A 23,327-nucleotide genomic window follows, 5' to 3' on the forward strand; every position below is an offset into this window, starting at 1 on the left:
ACAGACAAAAAGTGGTTTGAAATTAATGACCTAAGCCTTACATTAAGAGGTAAGAAAATAAAGAGCAAATTAAACCTAAAGTAAATGAAGGAAATGAAGTAAAGGAAGGAAATAATAAAAATAAGAGCAGAAATTAGTGAAATACAGAAGAGCCAAACTGCAGGGAAAACAAATAAACAAGAGAGCCAAAAGTTGGTGTTTCAAAAAGATTAATACAATTTATCAGACCTCAGTAAGACAAATGAAAGTTAGAGGGAAACACAAACTACTAATATCAGGAATATCATTACAGGGCCCACAGATATCTACTGGATAGTAAGAGAACTGTATGAACAACTTGATGGCAATAAACTTGACAGTAAATTTTTATATAAAAATAGAAAAATTCTTTTAAAAACACAACAAATATTACACAAGAGGAAGTAGAAAGTCTGACTACCCCTATATCAGTTAAATACATTGAACGAATAATTAAGAATCTTTAAGGGGAAATGTACTGATGTCTGTGATTTAGGAATGCATCAAAAAATAAGATGGTGTGATGGATAGATATCTGCTAAGGAAAGTACAGCAAAATGTTAACCTAGGAAATGGATATGACTGTTCATTATACAATTCTGTCCACTTTTCTGAGTGGTTGAAATTTTCATAATAAATTTTTAGGGAAAAAAGCCAGCATTTTCCATATAGAAAGTTACCGACAAATAAAATCCCAGAACCATACATTGTTGGAGTGAATCAGATATTTAAGGAAGAAATAACACCATTCCTACACAAAGTTTTTCGGAAAACAGAGAAAGGTGGAATACTTTTGAACTCATCTTGTGAGGCCTGCATAACTCTGATACCAAAACTTGACTAGGACATAATGAGAAGAGGAAAGTACAGACCCATGTCCTCATGAACATAGATATAAAAATCCTTAGCAAAATATTACTAGAAGTAAAACCATGAACAAGTATGGCTTATCCCAGGAATGCAAGGTTGGTTTAACATTTGAAATGCAACCCTTATAATTCACATTATCAAAACAAAGGAAAAAAATCTTGCAATTATCTCAATAAATGCAGAAAAAGCACTTGTCAAAATTCAGTACACATTTGTGATTAAAAACTCTAAACAAACTAAAAATGGAAGGGAATTTCCTCAACTTAATAAAGAGCATCTATGAAAAACCTACAGCTAACATCATACTCATTGGTAAAAGACTATTTTCCCCCTTAGCTCAGGAATGAGGCAATGATGGCACTGTCATAACTTCTTTTCAACATTGTCCTGGAGGTCCCAGCCAGAGGAATAAAGCAAGAAACAAAAATAAAAGGCATACACATTACAGGACAAGAAGCAAACTGCCTTTTTTTTTAGAAATTCACGTTCTTTTATTTATTTATTTATTTATTTATGGCTGTGTTGGGTCTTCGTTTCTGTGTGAGGGCTTTCTCTAGTTGTGGCAAGTGGGGGCCACTCTTCATCGCGGTGCGCGGGCCTCTCACCATCGCAGCCTCTCCTGTTGCGGAGCACAGGCTCCAGACGCGCAGGCTCAGTAATTGTGGCTCACGGGCCCAGTTGCTCCGTGGCATGTGGGATCTTCCCAGACCAGGGCTCGAACCCGTGTGCCCTGCATTGGCAGGCAGACTCTCAACCACTGCGCCACCAGGGAAGCCCAGAAGCAAACTGCCTTTATTCACAGAAAACCTGGTTATAAACTTGGAAAGTCCTAAGGAACTTATTTAAAAAGCTATTAGACTAATAAGCAAGTTTGGTAGGGTTGCAAGCTACAGATACAAACATCAGTTGTATTTCTATATACTACCAACAAACAACTGGAGGATTTACATACTGAGGAATAGATTTAATAAAGTATGCATTAGATTTCTCCAAAGGGAGAGATATATCACGTTCAAAAATTGCAAGATTCAATAGTGATTGGCAACATGTCAGTTCTCTTCAAGTTGATCTACAGATCAATGCTGTGTCAATCAAAATTCAGCAGGCTTTTTCTTTGGATACAAACTGACAAGCTGATTTAAAATGTATAAGGAAACACAAAAGATATGTAGTAAACAAAACAATTTCAGAAAAGAAGTAAAGTTGGAAGATTCACACTATCTGACCTCAAGACTCTATAAACTACAGTCAGTAATCATGATGATGTGGACATTTGACCGGCGGAACTGAACGGAGTCTAGAAATTAGACCCACTCGTGTGCAGTGAATTGATTTTTGACAAAGGCACCAGAAAAATTCCATGGGGGAATGTGTTGGAGTAACTGGATAACCATGGAGAAGAATGAACCATGATATCTAACTCACATCATACACAGTAATTAATCTGAGTTGGATCAAAGATCCAAACATCATCACAGCTGCTAGAATAGGACATGGGAAAATCAATTCATGACCTTGGTGAAGATTTCTTAGGCCACAAAAACTCTAGTCATAAAAGAAAAATGTTAGGTAATTTTGATTTTATCAAAAGCAAAACCTCTGCCCACCTAAAGGCACCATTAACTTATACTTTCCACCCCAGTGGTGTCACAGGTCTGGATGGAATCACCCCTCCACCCGTGCCCACCCACTTCAAACAACTGAAAACTGGACCAAACACGTGAAAAGATTGTTTTCAGACACTGGACTGCAGTCCTGAGAGGAGAGACACGAGTGGGTGAGCGTCACGACTCCCAGATCCCTCAGAGGAAGCTCCTCGTGGCCCACCCTGTGGGCGCCAGGGTGGGGTGGGCTCTGGCCCAGGGTGGGGGGAAGGAGCTCAGATCCAAGTGCGTTGGGGGCTGCCGGTGGGCGGACCTGGGCCCGGGATGCATCTTCAGGAGGGAAATACACTGAGCTTGGGGCCCAAAGTCCGGGGTGCAGGCCCTACTCCACAGGACTGGGTGCGCCCATCACTTCCCAGGCTCCAGGGCGGCCCCAGAGCATCGGCCAGCCCGCCCTGCGCCCCCCGCACGGACGCCTGCAGCCACCCCCTCCGCCCGGTGGTGGAGCGTTACTATCCTTGGCTGTAACCTGAGCAGCTGCCCATTAAAATTCCATTAGTTTTGAAGGCTTGAGCTGCAGTTGATATTTCTAATTATTGTGAAATTAAAATTGTCCCTATAATTAAAGGATAATTGCAGGAGATACCAGCTGGCACCCTGGGGAGCCGCACTGTTCCCTGAGAACTTGGAAGATCTCTTGAAAGTTCTCTGAACAGGAAAAGACAAAGGCGTTTTGGAAAATGAGGGAGGTGGGGGTCAGGCATGAAGCCGGAATCTAAATTTCAACAGTAATGGGCTCTTGTGCGCTGAGCTCCTGGCCTTCGGGGGAAGCAGCTGGGGAGAGGCGGGCCCCCAGACCCCCGGCAGCCTGAGCCGTGGGCTTGACAGGAGGAGGAGGGTGGTGCAACGGGTTAACGAGGAATCGGCCGTGGAGGAGTAATAACACACCGGTGTAATAAGATGGGAAAGTTCCAGAAGCTGGTGGAAAGCTTGGGGGGCGAGGCCTGCGTTGAGGGCATTTTGTGGATGTGAAATGAGACGGCAGCTGAGACGGCAGCTGGAGCAGGAGGGAGGGCAGGGTCTGTGTGCCGGGCCCTCCCCGGGGAGCAAGGCCCCCATGCTGACTGTGGCCTCTGAGCTGAGGAGCAGCCCAGGTCCCCGGGGCCCCGCCCACACTCGCGGCCCTCCCGGCCTCCCTTATCCCAACTCGGGGACCCTGTACACACATGGTGTGGGGGGCCTTGGCCCTAGGACACTGCGCGCCCCCCGGGCTCCCCTTCTGCTGTTGGGGTCTTGCTCAAGGTGCCAAGAAGGGCCCAGCTCTCACCAGGGTTCTGCACGTATTCCTCCCCACCCCCCCAGCGCTGCCATCCTGCCTGTGTGTGTCTGCCTGCTAAGGTGGGCCAGGTGGCAGTCTGGCCACACAATCCCCATGACATGGCACGTGTCACCGGCTTTCCAGCGGCAATGGGTAGGCCCTCGTGACCCCTCTGCCCCCCATTCAGCTGCCTCCACTTGGCCGGCACATTGTTCTAGGAGCTGCTGTTGCCAATACCCTTTCCCCTTTCTGGTACTAAATTCTCTGTTAAAAATTGCATTTGGCTGCAAAAAACAGAGGCTGGAAATAACACTGACATGGGATGGAATTTTATTTCTCTCTCACATAAGAGAAGCCAGGCCCACACAGCAGCTTCATGGTGCAGGCAGATGCCAGGGCCCTCAGTCTTTCTGCTCTGTTGGGCTTGTGGCTTTCATCCTCAAGAGGGCCTCATAGTCATGGAAGGCTGCTGGAGAGCCAGACATCTCCTCCATCTCCCCTGTTGCTGGGCAGGAAACAGGAGAAAGTGGGGAAAGGGCAAGAAAAACTCACATACCTGCCTATTACTTTCTTAAGGAGGTTTCCTAGAATTTGCACCTAACTTCCTCAGATGCCTTACTTGTCACCCTAAATTGCAAGGAACTTTGGTCAGATTTAGTTGGAACACTGTTGCCCAGAATAATATAAGCATTTTGTCACTGAGGAAGGAAAGCATGGAAACTGACGGGCCTTTAGCAGGCTCTGCCACGAGGGAGGGGAGGGAGGGGAGGGAGGGTCTTCGGTGCATTGTCTGTTACAGGGGAAAACCTGAATCAACCTCGACACCAAACAGCAGAGATTTGAATGAAGGAATTGAGGTCTGTCCTCAGCTCCTCGAGGGCAGGGACACAGTATCACAGCACCTGAACCTGAGCAGGTGCCCCCAAAATGCCGTGGAACCAGTTCCCTGAAATGGCTCACGCGGCCAGTTACACTGCACCAGACAAACTGGAACAGCTGAGACAGCTGTGTCTCTCCCCTGCTGCGTCGATGGCCCTAACCCCCCATGACCGCAAGCCACCGCGGCCTTCAGAACATCCTGGCCTCCCCTTCACTTCCGCCTTCCCAGCCTCACACAACCTCACCCTTGACCCTGGGACCACATGGGGTGAGGAGTTCTGGCCAGCACGGTTCCAATGGAACACGCCAGAAGACAGTGTCAGAAAGCTGCCTGGGGCCCTCAGAGGCAGCACCTGCTGGAGAAGGGTTAATTCTATCAAATCTTGGCCCTTGAGTCCACGGCTTAATCTGCCGTGTGACCAAATGGCAGATACACACAAAGGACTTCAGTTCCGGGCCTGAGGGGAGGTTGGGGAAAAGCACGTGTGCAGCTGTTTGAGTTGCTGGCTGAAAAATACACACACATTTTAATGCAACAACTTTTTACTTGAAAGAAGGACTGATAGAAGCTCTGATTATTCAGACCTGGCAGACATTTTCTTGAAAACGACAAAGTGAGCCTGTCCCTTCAAGGAAAACGGAGCGTTTGTGACCAATAATAAAATTCAAGCTTTCATGCAAAGACTGGGATTTTGAAAAACCTGCATCCGTCACCATAAGCTCTCCAACTTACCAAACTAAAGACTTTTCTGCTGAGACTGATGGTGATATTCACAAAAGTAACACTTTGATACATGACTGTCACCTGCATTGCTTGGTGATCTGTTATCTTCCAAATGCCCAGCGTGTGATGTCACAGGAACAAGTGTGGATAAGGACTGGTCCAGGCGCAGGACGGACAGATGGATTCCAATAAGACAGAAGGGAAAGTTCATTGATACGATTTCAGATTCCACGTTGCAACCAGCCCGAGAGGGACCACCGCTTGTTGAGTTTGGGTGTCGTCACGAGGAAGAACGTCCGTGACCTGCAGATGTTATTAAACCTTCCTTTCTTTCCCAAACGTGTAACCATGTGAGTCTGGATTTCCCAGATTCTCTCACGTTTTCCAACCAAGCCGTGTGCCACAGTGGACGCTGACCTCTCTGAAGCCAGAGATTTGAGGAAATGTGACATGATCCCACTCTGCTCGCTAAAACTTCTTGTTTTGAAAAACATATTTTCCATGTAATTGTTACTTAGGTTACCACTGTAGTGAGTTTATTGTTATTTTGCAGTGAATATTTCTTAAATCTTAGGTTTAATTTCTAGTAAGGTAAGCTAACAGGTATTAATATTGGCAGTTAGAACCCACATAAACGAAAAGCTCTTTGGCATCTTCAATAATTTTGAAGAGTGTTATTTATGGGGGTCCTGAGGCCCCGGTTTGAGAACTCAGCCCTGGGCTGGCACGTGTGGGAACGGCCCGGCTGATGAGCTTTCCTAGGAAATGACAGATGGCTCCTCGGAACGGTTGCATCAGTTTATGTGGCCACCGGCCGTGTCCGAGTCTTCGTTTCTTGACGTTCTCCCCATCTCACGAGTGTGAAATGCATGTTCGCATTTAATTTCGTATTTTCCCAATGCCTCCTGGAGCTGAGCACGTCTTCCCACTTTCATCGGTCTCGGAGCTTTTGCCCTATTCCTTTTTCATGTGAATTTTAAAATAATTCCATCCATTTCAAAACAAAGAAGTGCAGTGTTATTGAGAGCAGAGTTGGGATTACATTAATATAATTACATTATATTTTGGAGTTTCTGGGAGAATGCTAAGCCTCTCCACATGCTCAGATATTGTTTTAAATTTTCTTTTTTTGGATAGGTAAGAAGTGGAGTTATCTAGAGAGATCCACATTCCATAGACATAATGCAGTCTGTCTCAAAAGGGGAGAACAGCCTCGGGAGAAGCACGCTCCACAGACAGAGTTTGGGCCATCTCAGAAGGCGGGAGGCCTGTTTTACATTGTTTGATGAGACTGAATAGTTTTCTTCATATAATCCTATACCTTTCTGCTTAAATTCACTTGTAGATAGTCTACAGCTTTGAATCATAACTGTGAATTTTTCCATCCTCATATTTAACGGGTTTAAGGTAGTTTAAAGTGCTCTTGATCTTTTCTATACTTCGGTTTTCTGGGTATATAAAAATATTATCTGAAAATAAAGGTATTTTTAATTTCTTCATTTCGTCTCTTATCCTGCTTATTTTGTTTGTCTTAATGCATTAGCGATAAATGTCAAGACAACAAAATAATAATGGTGAAAGTGAGCACATTTGTCTGGTTCTTGATTTTACTTGTCAGTGTTAACATGTTGTTTTGCTGAATCTTATCAAATATCTTAGCATTTACTGATAGCGCCACTTTTCCTTCCTTAACGGACCCATAACTGTAGAAGACATTGGAAAGTGGCTAAAGACACATTGTTTATGAAGGGCGCGACCTGGGCGGTTCTCAGCTGAGTTCCGCTGGACCTTAAATGGCTCTGTCCAGACCAAGGACAGAGATAAGCTGATTCCATCGAGGACGCAGAAGGGGCATTAATTACAAACTCTGATGGAGAGAGCAGGGAAAAGAAAACAGACCAAATTACCTCTAAATACAAATGCAAAAATGCAAAATTACACGTTGTAACCGAGGCCTCGCAGTTTCCGAAATACGAATACTTCATGACCCTGATTCTAGGAACGCAAAGATGTTTAAGGTGAAGACTCTGCTACATGACTCGATCCGCCCCTCCTGGAGGGCTTCTGGGCATGACCACCCTGATGGGGACGGTTGTCTGTCGGGGTTCAGTCCAGACCCTCTCAGGCCCAGCCTGGCCGGGGCCCAGCGTTGGTTGAGTGAGCTCTCGTGCTGGTGCCTTGTCTAAGAGCTAGAAATTCGCCAGGGCAGCCCCCAAACACAGGCCTTCAACATGAGGCGCCTCCAGGCTCTGGGCCTCTGCGGTGGACATGGGAGCCATGTGGGATTCCCGGCTGGGCACACCCGTTAGGGCACTCCCGGCGGGACACACTCATTAGGGCACTCCCGGCTGGGCACACCCGTTAGGGCACTCCCGGCGGGACACACCCGTTAGGGCACTCCCGGCGGGGCACACCCGTTAGGGCACTCCCGGCTGGGCACACCCGTTAGGGCACTCCCGGCGGGACACACCCGTTAGGGCACTCCCGGCTGGGCACACCCGTTAGGGCACTCCCGGCGGGACACACCCGTTAGGGCACTCCCGGCGGGGCACACCCGTTAGGGCACTCCCGGCTGGGCACACCCGTTAGGGCACTCCCGGCTGGGCACACCCGTTAGGGCACTCCTGGCGGGACACACCCGTTAGGGCACTCCTGGCAGCTGGGGCTCGTGGGAATACTTGCAGGTTGACGTGGCAGGGCTCCACCCCTGCTGCAGAGCCGGGTAAACATTCCCCAGACACACCACCTCTTCAGTCCCAAAGTGCAATGGTTTGAGGCCACAGCACGTGCTCTCCGAGGGGATCCCGGTGGGCCGTCGTGCCCTCCCGGCCCCGCCCTCTGCGCTGCACAGGACACCCAGCCCCTCCCTCCAGCAGACAGGTGTCTACACCACCTGGCTCACCCGGAGTGCTCTGACACCAGCAGAGCCCTGGTTACGGCCTGGCTGCCCTCAAGGGCCCCTGGAGGTTCGGATGAGCCGGTGGCTGTCACACAGGGAGACCGCGGCAGCCTCCCGCAGGGCCCCGGCTTCCACTCCCCACCCCGCAGCCCCACAAGAAATCCTAACAGTCTGCTGAGCCACAGTCAGAAGGAGCTCTTCAACCCCGTAAGCCACCTGTCACTAACCCACCCACTGTGTCTCCCCAGAACCCTGTTGTGTGGCAGCAACTTGTAGTTCAGGGGCGAAGCAGACATTCCTTGTAAAGCAGAGAGCAACGGAGGGCTTCCGCTCGTCACCCGGCTGCACGGGGGTGGAGCCACGGTGCACCCTGCGAGGGGATCAAGGCGACAGGATGGGGACTCCCCCGGCGGTCCAGTGGTTAGGACTCTGCGCTTCCACCGCAGGGGGCGCGGCTTTGACCCCTGGTCGGGGAACTAAGATCCCGCGCGCCACACGGCGTGGCCCCCACCCAGCAAAAAAGGAGACAGGACGAAGCCCTCCACACTGCAGACAGAGGACGTGAAGACCGTGACGGGGTACTCTGTGCTTTGGACAAACAATCAGGCCCTCGGACAGGCAGACGTGTATCTCAGCAAGAGTTTTAATGAATCCGGTTCTTCCCACACAGAGAAAAGCGCTACAGCCATTAACTGAGACGTCTGCTCTTTGTGACTAGCTGTGACCTGTTACTGGGACCTGACTGCCATATCTCCTACCAGAAGTCACATATCAAGAGGCTCCTTTCTCCCCACTTTTTTGGAAGAGCGTCCTCAGAGCTACGGAGTGGCGGCGTCCCAGGCTACGTCCCCTGGGAGGCCCTGAACAAAACGTAACCCCCAGCTCTCCTGTGGTGCCTCCTTTCAGCCACCTGGGCCCGGATGAGACTCAGGAGGAACGGGGGGTGCGGGGGGCTCTGGAGGGGTTTTCCTGCCGGCAGATCTTGCAGTGCTGACACTCCCACCCCCAGCCCCTCTCCCTCCCGGGGAGGCAGCTCCTGGATGGCTGCCGGCTATGTGTGCCCGTGTCCAGCCCGGCCCTGCCCTGCCAGCACTTTCACAACCCGCTGTCACCCGGCTTCTCCACTCACTCGCCTGCCTGCCCCCCGAGTGTCAGCTCCCCGAGGCTGGGCCTCGTCTCGTCCCCGCCGCGTCCCTGGGCAGAGACGGTGGAACAGGGCAGGGTCACCGCTGTTATCAGCGCCGTCGGGATGCCCGACGTCCTGGGGGGACAGATGAAAAGGCCGCTGAAGGCGGTGCGGGCCTCTGGGGTTGGCCCGGGTGTCCGAGGCTCTCGGGGCCGACGCAGCAGACCCAGGGAGGGGGACACACCCGCCCCCGCGCTGCGTCCACCTGCTTCGTCTTGGGAGGGACCGCCTGCCGCCTCCCTCCAAGGCTGCACCGTGACCTCCGCTTCCAGGCAGTGATGAAAATGACACGTTTAACATCGAAAGCCGTTCCGAGTACCGTCGACAGGGACGATACTGGAGAGCAGATTCCGGGACGCTCTTCCCAGGAGCCACCCTGCAGTGAGCCCGGGGCCCCGGCCGCGTGTCCGGGGGGCTTTAATGCTGGAGACCGAGGCTCTGGGGGCTCCCGGCCCGCTGGGAGGGAAGGCCCGACCGGGAGCGGCGGGGGGCAGGCGGGCGGCCTAGACCCCAGACTTGGCGATGATCTTCTCCAGCAGGCTCATCATGCGCTCCTGCAGCTGCAGGCCCTGCGCCTGCAGGAGGCTGTGCTGGTCCAGCCCGCGGCGCACCTCGCGGCACGTCTCCTCCAGGGCGCGGCTCAGCCGGCGCTGCTCCTCCAGCATCGTCTCCAGCAGCCGCAGCTTCTTCCTCTGCAAGTGGCCGCCCTGTCCCTTGCGCTTCTTCACGGGCCGCTCGTCCGACCTGGAAGGACAGCGCCGGCGTGTGGACAGCTGGCCGCAGAGCCCGGGCCCTGCCCGACCCTCCCAGCCGCCACCGGGCACATGGGGAGCTGGGCCACCATCCACACACGTGAGGGCCGGGCCCTCCCACCACGAGGTGGGGGGCAGGCTTAGGAGGTGGGGGGGCCCTGCCACAAGAGCACCCCTAAACCCGCTGAGCTGGGTGGGCATGCCCTGGGCTCTCTGCTCGGGGGTGGGGCATCCCGGGTCTAACCGGCCCTCACGGGTGGGCAGGGAGCTAGCTGCCAAACCCCACCAGGCCCCAAGGCCCTGCCCGTGCCCGAGCCCAGGCCCTCTGCTTCTGTGCAGAATCGTTGACTGCGCCAACCTCAGGGGCAGAGAGCAGAGCTTGGCCCCGAGAGGGAGAACAGCCCCACGTCCCGGTCCTGGTGCAACGCCCGGGGCAGCTGTCAGTGTGGGAACTGGGCTCAATCCATGGAAACAACTGTCCGTAAATCTCAGACTTCCCTGCAACTCGGCCTGGCCACTAGCAAAGGCATTTCTGTTTGGAGTCTTTGCTGAGAACAAACCAAGCAGCAGCCCCCCAGACTGGGGGTGTCAGACTGGAGGGGCCCCCAGAGATGCCTTCCTCACCCCACCCTACCCCTGTCTGACAGACGTGAGACCGGGCTCAGGGGAGGCAGGGCCACGGCTCAAATCCTCTTCCTGTCCTCTCCCCCCCGGCCAACTCCTATTCACCCGTGAAAGCCCAGCCCAAACGTCACCTCCTCTGGCTCCCCGGCCCCCACACCACAGGGGTGTGTCTCCCGCACGCCTGACTGAGGGCATCTTGAGGCGAGGTCAGCACAGGCCTGGCAGGACGCCGCAGACGGCAGAGGGGCTGCGTCCCCCCACTGCAGCCAGGCTCCGAGGACACCCTGGAGGCTCAGCCTGATACCCCCTCCCCGGTGCTGAGAGACCAGCCAGCCCGGCCAGGCCAGGGAGAAGGGGACCCCAGGGCACGGTCTGCTTGGGGTAGGGGGAGCGCAAGAGCCAGAAGCCGAGGGCAGGCGGGAGGGCTCGCCTCTAACCCCAGCCCTCCTTGGAGAAGGTCCTGATTTATCCCCATTTCACAGAGGGAGGCTGAGGCCCAGAGAGATCAAGGACTTTCCACACAGCTAAACGGTGACGGAGCAGGAGATGCACCCAGTCTGTGGACACGACAGCCCAGGCTTCGGGAACCACCTGCCTTCCTGTCTCTGGCCTCCCTGCCCCTGGGGGCTGGTGCACACTGCCTAGGCTTCGGCGGCCGGCCCGGGCCGGCAGAGGATGCCGCCGCCAGGACAGCCCCCTCGCGGCCCCCAGCCCCCTGCCCCGCTGGTGTGGAGGCAAGAGAGGGAAGCACACACACTACCTGAACTTAAGGGATAGTAAGCTGGAGGAGCTGGCGGAGCCATCGTCCTGGAAGCGGCCTTCGTAGGAGCACTGGTTATACGGTAAGTACAGAGGGGTGGACTTAGCAGACGGCGACAGGGACGCCTCGGTCTGGGACGTGGAGGGCCCCGGCTGCTGGCCGTCCGGCAGTTTGCCATCACAGGACTCGGGGACCTTGGCCAGAATCCTATCAATGGCTAGGTAATAGGGCCAGTCGGGCGGGACGGACTCGCTATCTGTCATGCATTTTAATTTCCTGAAACGAGAGACACAAGAGCCAAGGGTGAGAAACAGCTGCTCCCGGCCCTGCCTCGCCCGGCCCTCGGCGGAGGGGCACTCGGGGGCTCCGGACCTGGGGGAGCCACGTGGCAGTCAGGACTCCCCAGAAAAATCGGCCAGGCCCCAGGGCCAAGGTGACATGGGACTCAGCAAGAAGTCAGGCTCGGGACCTACACCGCCTTGGATGTTGGAAAGGATGCACGTGCCCCAGTGTGAGTGCCGGGACCTTGGGCTCATTCGTCCTCTCTTTGCTTTTCTGGAATTTCTAAACTCTCTGCAATGAACAAATACTGCTTTGTAATAAGTTAACCGGCAATAATCAAATATATGGTATAATACCAACATGGGAATAAAACGTAATATAATGTGTAATGCAAACGTAAAATACGGTCATATAATAAACGTGCTTTTCTAAAGAGGACGCCCTGGGGAGCAAGAAGCTCAGAAGGTAAGAGCACAGGCCTCGGTGTCCAGCACATCTGAGTCTGTCTCTCATCTCCATCGCTTTGCTGTGTGACCATCAGCAGGTCCATTAACCTCTCTGAGCCTCCATTTTCACATCAGTAAAATGGGGATGATCAAAGTAAGCTCCTCACGTGGCCGTCACTCTCGGGAAGATTTGAGAAGACAACGCCTGGTGCCTGGCAAACAGCAAGCTGTCAGATTTCATTCTCAGCTGAAGGTACCAGGAGGACCGGGGCTGGGCCGGATGGGGTCCCTTCCCACACTGCCTGACATCCCCCATCCCCACTCGGGCCCCAGGCCCAGGGTCTGCACTGCACAGCTCTGCCCACTGTGGGCCTGAGCCCATCCGAGGCCCTGCATCCTGCTCCCCACCCCTGCAGACAGACCCTGAAGGTCCCTGGGCCTTGGCTGTCCCCTGGGAGGTGAGGGATGGGGAGAGGCGGCTGCAAGACAGCTGGGCAGCACCAGCCAGGCCAGGAAAGAGGCCACAGGGTTTCCCGGGCCTCCAGCCTCAGCCTGCAGCCCCCTTGTTCCTGCCCCTCGCTCTTCCCGCTGTGGGGAGGCCTTTGAGCAACAGAGTGCCCCGTGGCCAGATGGTCTCTGTCTCTGACAAGGGGATCCCTGCCAGGGTGTGGCCGCTGGAGGTAATGAGCTGACCACCTGAAAGAGTCGCCCCCCGCGGAGGTGTGTGGCTCAGGGCAGCAGGTAGAGGCGGGCCAGGCGGGACGTGCCCTCAAGCAGAGTGTCCTCAGCAGGAAGCCAGGGACAGGCCACGTGGGGACGAGCAGGCCGCTCTGTCTTCCTGACCACGGACCACCGTCCATCCCGCGGAGGGCGACACGGACATGGGCACAGGGGGTGGACGATGGTGCCCGGGGCCCGGCCCCCACCTGGGCTCCCCTCCAGGCCCTCCGCAGGCCCCCCCAGCTCTTGTTCTGTCAACTCAAGCCAGCTTACTCCTCAGAGAAATGAGGAAAGGCCCGCCCCGGCACGGGGAGCCCCTGAACGGTGTGCCAACAAAACATCCCCCACGGAACCAGGCCACCCCCAGGCTTCCTTAACCAGCATTTTTTTTTTTTTCGGTTGCACTGAGTGACTTGCGGGATCCTAGTGCCCCAACCAGGGATTGAACCCGGGCCGCGACAGTGAGAGCGCCAAGTCCTAACCGCTGGACCGCCAGGTAATTCCCCCGACAATCTTAATATATAAAAAGCTGTCTTGGGACTTCCCTGGAGGTCCAGCGGTTAGGACTCCGCGCTTTCACTGCCGAGGGCACGGGTTCAATCCCCGGTCGGGGAACTGAGATCCCGCAAGCCCTGTGGTGAGGCCAAAAAAATAAAAAATAAAAATAAATAAATACACAAGGATTGTTAAAAAAAAAAAAAAAGCTGTCATGAAAAAATAACCAAAGTCTCTGCTGTGGGAGGCTCTGGGTGGCGGGGCGAGAGAGAAAGAACCAGTCATGCAGCCAAAGCGTTGGCCTGTGAGGGGCTGTGTGGCCTTGGGCAAGTCCCTCTCCTGCTCTGGGCCTCGGTTTCCCCATCGGTGAACGGGAGCTGACAGGTACCACGGTGTGCAAGTGCTTCCTAAACTGTGAAGTGCTGTCTGCGAGGGGGCCCTGGGCCCGCTCAGCCACACCCTCTTCTCCTGTGGCCTCTGGGGCCCACATCCCTCTTCCAGGAATGGAACAGAATCCCTCCCCTGGGACTCTGAAGAAGCTTTCAGGATAAATAATGAATGACCCGGCTAGACACCAGTCAGGGCCCTGGAGCTACGGAGTCAGACAGGAGCCCCGTAAGACAGCCTGCGTCACCTCCGCAGCCCCCCTCCTCACCGGGGGGCGGGGGGCAGGTGCGCCTACATGCAACTCGGCCCTCCCGCCAGGAGCCGGCGGCTGGAATCTGACAGACTTTACCTAAGCGACTCGGATGCCTTTGGACCCCAGCAGCCGCCTGTTTTCCGCCCTGGGGCCTGGCTGGGGGCCAAGCTGGGGGTCAGAAATGGGCCTTCGGACGGGCCAGGCTCAGGACCTCCAAGGGCCAGAAAAAGTTAAATGGATGCAACTGAAATAGCCTCTGGTTGCCCAGGGCCCTGGGGCGCCTCTGCACGTCCCCAGGCTCCAGACGAGCCGGGAGCGACAGGCCAGGAGGGGTGAGGTCTCTCCTTGCTTGTTCGAGGTGGGCGTGGGAGTCGGGGTGAGGGTCCTCTCACCCACGGTGTGGCTCAAGGTGCCCGAGGCCAACCTGCGGGGCCCCGTCCACACCCAGCTCTGTGCCCCTGCCCACGGCGGCCACTAGGAGGGCCAGAAGGTGGCCTGGGCTGAGACCAGCTGGGTCCCTGCACGGCCCCCTAGACGGCACCCTCCCACCCCCCTGCACACTGACAGGCTCTCGGGGCTGCCCAGGCCGCCCCCAGGGCCCGTGCTCTCCGTGCCACTCTCCCCCTAGAGCCCAGCTCCTGCTTGACCTTTACCTGCCCTGACCCACTCCACACCTCTGACCTTTGCCCTCCCTGTGACCCTCTCCTCACCGTGACCCCCTGCAGATAGGCCTGGCCTCACACTCCACGGTGCTGGGCACGTGGGGCCACAGGGCTCCGTCCCGGACGCCAGAGCTGCCCCTGCCGGAGCCGCGTGCTTGGCCCTGACCGGGCTCCTCCCAAGGCAGCCAGGGCAGGGGGCCTCCTCCGGGGAGCGGACCCTCCTGGGCACTCGGGGCCTCCGCGTGAGCCCTCCACGCCCCCGCCCCAGCCCTGAGGCCAGCGGTGTGCTTTGCTCACAGCAGGCTCAGCGGATGCTGAAGAAGACAGAGCGGCAGGACAGGCCGGCTCGCGGGCCTGGCGGCTGAGCCTCCTCCGGCCTCGGTTTCCCGCCCACACAGCAGCACCCGCCACCCTGGGGAGCAGAGCCAAGCCTGGGGGGCCGAGTGGGAGTCGCCCGCGGGCCTGGGGGGTGGTGCCCTGGCCGAGGCCCGAGGAGCCGGGGTCAGCCCCAGCCCGGCCCTCCTGTGCCTCGGTTTCCCCCCTCCCCTCCCCCACGGCTTCTGCAGGTCCCCTCTCGCTTACACAAAGCCAGGACCCCCCACCTTCCTGACTCAGCTCCGGGGATGTCCCGGCCGGGGCGGGGGGGGGGGGGTCCCTGTGCGGACCGCCTGCCCGGCGAGCCTGGGGCGCCCTGGGGCTCCGTGGTGGCGAGAGCGGTGCCCGCGGGCCTACCTGTACTGGAAGGTCATGTTGGTGATCTTGATCTTGATCTCCTCGCCCAGCCGGCGCTCGCCGGTCATCTCCAGCAGCTTGCTGGCCATCTTCTCGTACACCTTGGCATTGCGCTTGGTCTGCTTCAGCTCGTCGAAGAACTCCTCCCAGACGAGCATGAGGCCGCGCATCTCCGCGTCCGTCCAGTTGCGGGCCCGCCGGTGCTTCTCTGTCTGCGGGGACACGAGGTAGCCGGGCACCTCGGCCGCTGCCATGCCGGGGGGCACCTGCGGGGTTACAGAGCGCGCTCGGGCCGGGCCGCGTGGGGCCTGCGCACCACGGCGGCGGGAGCCCCGCTCCTGGAAGGCAGCTCCTCGCTCAAAATGGGGCCTACATCTGACAGGCAGGAATTTAGTTAAAAGCTTTTAAACGGGAAACGTCATTTTGATGTCACGTTTCCATAGCAACAGAGCAACTGCATAAGCTACAACAACAGAAACCTTTTAACTGAAAGCGCAGGAATCAGGGCTGCCCTGACGGGCCATCAATATTGCAGTGAGTGAGCCAGACCCAAAACTGGCGGCCCAGGCTCCCGGCCCTGCCCGGAGCCCCAGCCCTGTTGCCAGGCTGGCCGGCCCAGGCCACCGAACGAGGCACCTCCGCTGGGCAGACTGGGCTCTTGAGAGGTGGGATCCAGGCCGCAGCCCCCGCCTCTGCCCCGCCCCGGCTCACACAGGCGGGGGCCCAGGGAGGGCCCCAGGTAAGGGATTGGGGTGCAACCAAATGAGGAGACATAGGCAAACAAAGAGGGAGACCCAGAGGAGGAGAGATGGCACACAGAGGGGTGGGAGGAGCAGAGACAGACAGACCGGGAGAATGACACAGGAACACACTCTCGGGGACCCGCAGAGACGTGCGTGTGCACCAACACCCACCCACCTGCGTGCCCTGCGCACAGCCATCCTCCGGCCAACACGCTCACACTTACGGTACAAATGCCACCACCACCAGGCTGGGCGGGGGCAGGGCTCCGGCCCCGAGCAGACCCCTGGCTCGGCCACTGTCTGCCTGCTCCCCTCCTTGCAGGCGGGATGCTTGCTGGCCTGGGTGACGTGGGGTGGGCTGAGGAGCCGGCACAGTGCTTGAGGCCAGAGAGCAGCTGGGAGCAGGTGGTGTGGACCCCTCCCACCACGGGCAGCCCCACCGCAGCCCTGACCGCCCTGCATCAATCAGCGCCATCCACGCCCAGACCTGCCCGGTCCACTTGGCTGGGTGGGCTGCTCCTGTACGCCAGGACCCCGCAGGAAACGGCTTGGGGAAGCCTTGCTGAATAAAGGAATGAACAAAGGACCGACCTCAGGTAACTCCCCTCCCTTTCCAGCAGGTTGCCTAGACTTCACCTTCGGACTTACTGGCAAACTCTTACTCATTCTTCAAAACCCTGTTCTGGCATCAGCTCCTCTCTGAAGTCTTCCTATTCAATACACTTTGGTCCTTCTCCCCTTTTTCCCTCCTGCAAATTGGACCTTCCTTGAGCCAGCCATTTATTTTCTGCCTTCCAGCTTTGTGGCGCTTGCTAAGGCGACAGTAGTAAGAATTCAAGCACTCTCTGATCGCTGGGCACTGTTCTAAGTGCAGTATGTCTGGTACGTCTGTGTTTTCTACTTTGATCCTCACAGCACTCTTGTGAGGGAGGCTGGCACTGCTGCTATTCCCATTTTCCAGATGAATAGCCTGAGGGACAAAGGTGAGGTCACGCTGTGGTCAAGGAGCCAAGCTGGGCTCTGAACCCAGGCAGGCTGGCTCGGGGCTGGGTTTGATTTGTGTTGTGCAGTGGCCGCCAGGCTCCTCGTGAAGGACGCCATCACGCCTCCTCTGCCCATGGTCCTGGGCAAACGCCCCGCTGCTTCCTGGCTCTCCTGGGAGGCCCCCCAATGCTGACCTTGGACAAAGCAACCCCTGGCACTGGCTGGGGTCCCCGGCCACCCACCCTCAGCAGGCCTCCGCCAGTGTTTGACTGAGGCTCAGGGGACAGCAACACTGACCTCCAGCACCAGCCGGGCGGTGCAGCATAGGATGAAGGAGAGCTCTGCAGAAGGACCGGCCAAGGGAGGCAGCAAGGCCGCCCGGCCCAGAGCACGTGCGGGACGGGCAGTGAGAGGTGGTGGGGCTGTAACGGGGAGGGCAGGACAGCGGGGCCTGAGAGCCAGGCTGGGGATGGGCCGCCACCTCGGCAGGGCCTAGGGGCTGAGCGCCCACCAGGATGGCCAGGGAACCAAGCCTTAGCCGGGCAGAAGACCAGAGCGGTGGAGCCTGCGGGGGCTGCAGAGAGAAGGGCCACCTAAGGCGTCGGGACTGAACATTTTGAAGGTAAAACTCAAGCAGGGGGCTTGCCAGCAAGAGCCCTCACACCTGTTGGACGGGCCGCGATGGCCACGTGGTGCCCCCGCCCCACCCCCAGGCCCACAGGCCAGCGTGCCCATCCGTGAGCCTGCCTGGCATCCTTGGGGTTCTGGGGTGGCCTGAACTCGGGGGGAAGGGCTCACAAAGTCCAGGCCGAAAACCTCCACCTTCGACAGAGGGCCCTCCTCGGGCCTGACTACGACAGGAGCATCTTGGCCTGAGCCGTCCCAGGACAGGGAAGCTGAGCCTGGGATGCGAGGCGTCCCCGAGTCTCTGCCCAGGTGCCCCCCGCCCCGCACCCGCGTGCCCAGAGCTTGCCCTCTGACACCCTGCGAGGCGGGCTGAAGCCCTAGGCGGAAGGAGGGGAGGTGCTCAGGATGTGGTGGGCTGGCTGGGGCTCCCTCCCCCCACCGCAGTCAGAACTTGGGGTGCAGAGGGGGAGGGCAGCAGGGGTCCCTGGGTCAGGGCCCGGCCCTGCCATCAGCTCCTGGTGGAGGCCTCTCCCTCTCTGGGGACACAGGGACACCACACAGCACCGCCCAGGAAGGCTGACAACTGCTGCACTCCTCCGGCCTGGGTACCTGGCACAGAGCATTCAGTAGTGTTTGCCAAGTGAACGAGTGACCGGAAGGCCCACCTCCTCCAGGAACCACCCCCCACCCTGCCCCGCCCTAGATGAAGGGTTCAACCTACCAAGTGGCCCTAGCGCTGGTTCTGTGTCCCCCAGAGCCTGTGCCAACCCTGACCATCCTCCAGGTGGACCTTTCTTCAACCACGACTCCAAGAGCAGAGCAGGGCTGACTCAGTGCATCCCAGCACCAGGGGCAGGGGGGCCAAGGGAGAGGCAGGCAAAGCCGGCTCAGGGTCTCAGACCCAGCTCCACCGACTCGGGTTGTGACTCGGCTGTCCCCGCCCCCCAGCCCGTCCTCACCTACAGTGGGGCTAAGAGCACAGGAGTCGTCCTCTCTGGACAAGTATCCACCGCCAGACATGCGGCTGGAGGCTGCACCTCCAAGGCCCTGCGGCCCCTACCCGCTGCCCCCTCCCTCCCCCCACCCAAACCCTCCTTGGAGCTTTGGGAGAGGGCAGAGGCCCGTGTGCTGGCCTGGCTGGGGCTGGTGAATCGTCATCAGGAAAAGCTGCTGCCCCAGGGCACCCGGCCTGGTCACCCCAGGACAGCGGGTCCCAGTGCCTCCGCGGGGCAGCTGTGGCCCACAGGCATCGCTGCCCGGGCTCAGGGTCCTGGCAGCCAGGCGGCTCGGAGGAGGCATCTACACCCCCTGCTAGGCCCCCAGCCAACACGCCCAGGAGAGTCAGGGTAAAAGGCTGGGCTCCAACCATCTCTTCTCAGGTTTCAGGGGCACCGGAAGCCCTGGAGAGGGGGGGCCCGGGGGACGCTCCCTGAAGCAGAGCCCTCACCTTCGGCCCAAGGACAAGGAGGAGCCAGGCAGGAGGGGAGGGCAGGCCCAGCTCCCAGCGGCCCCACAGGTGGGCCCTGCATGCCCTCGGCTGGGCAGGGCTGCAAACCTCGGCACAGGCCTCCGCCTCCCCCCGGGGGGCTCAGGGCAGGAAGGGGCCTCAGGGGCCTCCAGCACCTCCTGGGAGCAGGCAGCGGTGAGCTGAGCCCGCCTCCGAAGGCAGGGGTTTGGCCGAGGAAGACTCCCCAGCTGGGCAGAGGCAGGGAAGCACAGGGAGTGGGCGAGATGGGTCCAGGCCCGGGCGCGGGCAGAGCAGAGCTGAAGGAGGGCAGGGCGGGAGGATGGACTCCCTGGTGCCAGGCGGCGACGACCGTGCCGGCACCACCACCCTTTCCCCGCGCGCACGGGAGCCCAGACCCGTAACTTGCAGTCCTCCGCCTCAGCAGGCAGAAGCCAACCCCGACCCGACGGCTCCACTGGGCCAGCCAGGCTCCGAGCACCGCCTGGGCCGGGCGAGTGGAGGCCTGGCCAGTGGTCCGTCCCCTCCACAGCGCAGGGTGAAGGCCTGGGAGCGTCAGGCCCCTGGAGGACGTGGCCGTGCCGGGCCCCGGGTTTCCTGCTTGGAAGGCCAGTGGGGATGAGCCATCCAGGTGGAGAAGCCAGGCTGTTGAGGCCCCCAAGCGCGTGGAAACTGCAGGACACCCTCATGGTTTCCCCAGAGCCCTGGTGACCCCACAAAGTGGGCCCACCCTGTGCCCACGGGCCCCGGGCCCTGGCAGAATGCCCCGTCCGGCGGCGCCTGGGCCCATGGCCAGGCTACCCTGAGGGGCAAGGCTGGGCCGGGCACCCCCAGACCCAGAAGGGCTCTCAGGTGTCAGGCCAGGAAGCAAGGGCTTCCTCTGAAGGCAAGAGGAGTCTTGCCCTTTACCGAGGGCACCTGTGCGCGGTGGCTGGAGGGCGAGCGGGGGACATGCCGTCGCTTCTTTCCAGGGGATCTGGGGACATTTCCTTTCTGGAAACAACAGGTGGACCAGGTGTGCCGGCCAGGGTCTGGCTGCCTCGCCTGGACCAGGGAGGGGCGGGTAGAGCTTAGGCAGCTCTGAAGGGTGAGCTGAAGGGGCCCTGGGGGTGTGTCGCAGAGGAGACACACCTGCGGAGGTGACATGACCTTCCCAAACGCGTAGAGCAACTCAGGTGGAAACGAACCCGTGCGGCCCGTCCACGAGGCCCAGCAGCCCAATGCTCTCCAAGCAGCTTCCTGCCAACACTGCCCGCACCTGCGGCGCCTGCACACATCCCGACACCCTGTCTGCAGGTGTGTGCGGTCCCACGGCCGTGACCACAGGCAGGGGCCAGTCCACCCATGCTCGGCCGTCTCTCTGGGCACCCACCACGGTCGGGCTCGGGGCCGCCCACTTCCCAGAACTGGGGGGACTTCAGCAGACACTGTGAAGCGCCTGCCCGGGGCAGCCCGTGGCCCAGGGTCTCTGTGTTTGCAGGTTGGTGGGCGATCACCAGCGCCCCGAGATGACTGTGACGCTCACTACCGGGGTTCCCGGGGGCTGGGGAGGACGGTGCCCACTCAGCTGAGTGGAGAAGCCTTCCAGGAGGAGCTAGCATTTCAGGCGGGAAGAACTCACCGGCTCAAATGGACAGGGCAGCATCGACTCACGCTGTCGTCCAGGAGCACATGGGCCAATGGCCAACGAGGCGGAAGGGGCAGCTGGACCGTGAGGGGCTCGAAAGTCAGGTCGTGGCCCCCGAGTGAGCCCCCCAGAACCTGTGCCAGCCCCGACCACCCCTCCAGGGGAGGGCTCTGGGTGAAATCCCCCGGCCCCTGGGAGATTCCGACAGAACCGCTGCAGCCTTTGTGGCCGCGTGTGCTGGCAGGAGGCCCGCTGCGAGGTGGTCCGCGGGTCGCCTCCTCAGCCCCGCACGGCCAGCCACCCGACCACCCGCCCCGACCGAGGCGCTGGGCTCGTGCTGGTGTGGCAGCACCGTCCGCCTCCCCCCGCGGGGTCTAGGCTCCCCACAAGCAAAGCAGGCCTCACCCGGCAATTTATCGCTTAATTCTTTTCTTCTTATTCGTAAGTACAATGTTTGTAGCAGTTTAAAAAATTAAAATGTACATCTCACGCCAGACCTCCCTCTCCTCTCGCAGACAGTCACGTCTGGGCCAGGCTCCGGGACGCACCCATCACAGCCCTGCTGGTGCCCAGCGTGGCAGGGACGGCGGGGACAGTGGCGGCGGCGCAGCATGAGCTCAAACCCCTGCCGATGGCCACTCCGCCACGGCTCGAGGCAGCGAGTACGGGCAGGTGGCCCCACTGAGCTCAGAGCCCAACCGCCTTCGGCAGGTCCACGACGGCCACAATCCTCCAGGGCCAGGGGTCACCCTGCAGTGACTGTCTGGGGCCAGATGCTCCCACAAGCACTCGAGGGAAGTGGGTTGCTTCAGCTGCTTTAGAAAGTGCCAGGCACAGGGGAAGAGTGCCCCTGAAGCCTCCAGGCCCCCTCCGGTTGTCACCACCATCTGAGCGCCCCCCCCACCTGCTGAGCGCATGCCCAGGCCCGTGGTCCCCTCCTCGCGGGGGCACCCTGAGCTCCCCAGCGAGCCTTGGTGGCTTTCGGGGTGGTTTTCACACCCCCGCCTGTTGCTCCAGCGGGCAGAATGGCCCTGAGTCTCACCCTGGCCAGGAGCTACAGTTTCGGCCACAGCGGAGAGGGACAAAAGCCAAAGCGAGGCCACGTGCCAGGAAGAGACATTATCAAGATGGAACTGAGTCCACACCTGCAAACCACAGAGAAGTGGCCCACGCCACGCGGCCCCGGAGGAGTTTCCCTGCGACACAGCCGAGCGCAGCTCTGTGAACCCGCGTCGACAGCAGGGGTCCCCTCGGCTCCATGGACGAGCTGCCCGCGCCCCAGGGCTGGGCAGTGACGCCTGGCCACGAAGGGCGTCCTCTGGGGTTCAGGGCCTCCTCTGATGCCACACTGCGGGTGTCTGGAGGCGCCTCAGCATCTTCTTTCCTCCTGAGAGGATACAGGGCTGCAGGAGTGGGAGAGCCAGCGGTAAAGGGCACTAGGAGGCTGGAGAGCCCCTGCCTGGCTCAGGGGCCGCCCCGGGAGACACGGTTCCGAGAAGGCGCGAAGCGCATCGCCCACCAGCCCTACCCTGGTTTCACTCAAATCTTTCCTGTGTCACCAGCAGGAGAACAAAAACACCCCGCCCAAAAAAACAGAAAACAAACCTGACGATCAAATGAACGATACTTTCAACAAAATTTGGATTGACAATATGATTGGTGCTCGCCGTAGACTTTCAGGAACTTGGTAAAGTCAGTCCCTTCTGCAGAGAGCTGACAAGGTGGACTATTTTCTCAGTGGGATTTTAGTGACCCCATGCAGCCGACTCCACAGGGCAGGTCTAAGGAAGGTCGGCTTCTACAGAGAACTGACGGCCATTCTTAGAGGCCTCGCGTGCCTGTGTCTTGATGAATATAGATACATACAAACGCATTACACACATACTCATCCACAGGTAAAGTGATCTCACTCATAAACTCATATCCGTTTCGGGGGCACACCGGCAAGTCTTTGGGTTGGCACCCAGGGCCAGAGCTGGGCTCAAGCCCCCTCGTTAAGCACTGGCTGTTACAGGTCACGTGGTAACAAGGAGGACCCACCAAACTCAGCTGAGCCTGGTGCTATGACTCCTAAGGGGAACGGTTCCCAGTTTTACATTCACAGTGTTATTTCTAACAAGCGTAAACATCTCAGCAGGGACAACGTCAGCCTGCGATGCGTCTATCTCAGAGATGCTGAAATAACGTGGGAGTCCAAAGTGAAAAGGGAGAGAGAGCGGTGCCTTTCTCACTTCTTGTTCAGAGTCAGGAGTTCCTCCCCAAGGTCCTAC

General features: G+C 58.3%; 1 protein-coding gene across 1 annotated transcript; it reads right to left on the minus strand.

The window, feature by feature from the left end:
• Positions 1 to 8,937: 8,937 nt before the first annotated feature.
• Positions 8,938 to 19,016, minus strand: MSANTD1 (Myb/SANT DNA binding domain containing 1). Its single transcript, XM_082391284.1, has 3 exons — positions 15,612 to 19,016; positions 11,635 to 11,910; positions 8,938 to 10,242 (listed from the first exon to the last, which is right to left on the minus strand). The coding sequence occupies exons 1-3, from the start codon at positions 15,863 to 15,865 to the stop codon at positions 10,002 to 10,004; spliced, it is 771 nt and encodes a 256-aa protein (XP_082247410.1). The 5' UTR covers positions 15,866 to 19,016; the 3' UTR covers positions 8,938 to 10,001.
• Positions 19,017 to 23,327: the final 4,311 nt, after the last annotated feature.

This window comes from Balaenoptera borealis, assembly GCF_965194805.1.
Source record: "Balaenoptera borealis genome assembly, chromosome: 4".
Classification (NCBI taxonomy): Eukaryota; Metazoa; Chordata; class Mammalia; order Artiodactyla; family Balaenopteridae; genus Balaenoptera; species Balaenoptera borealis.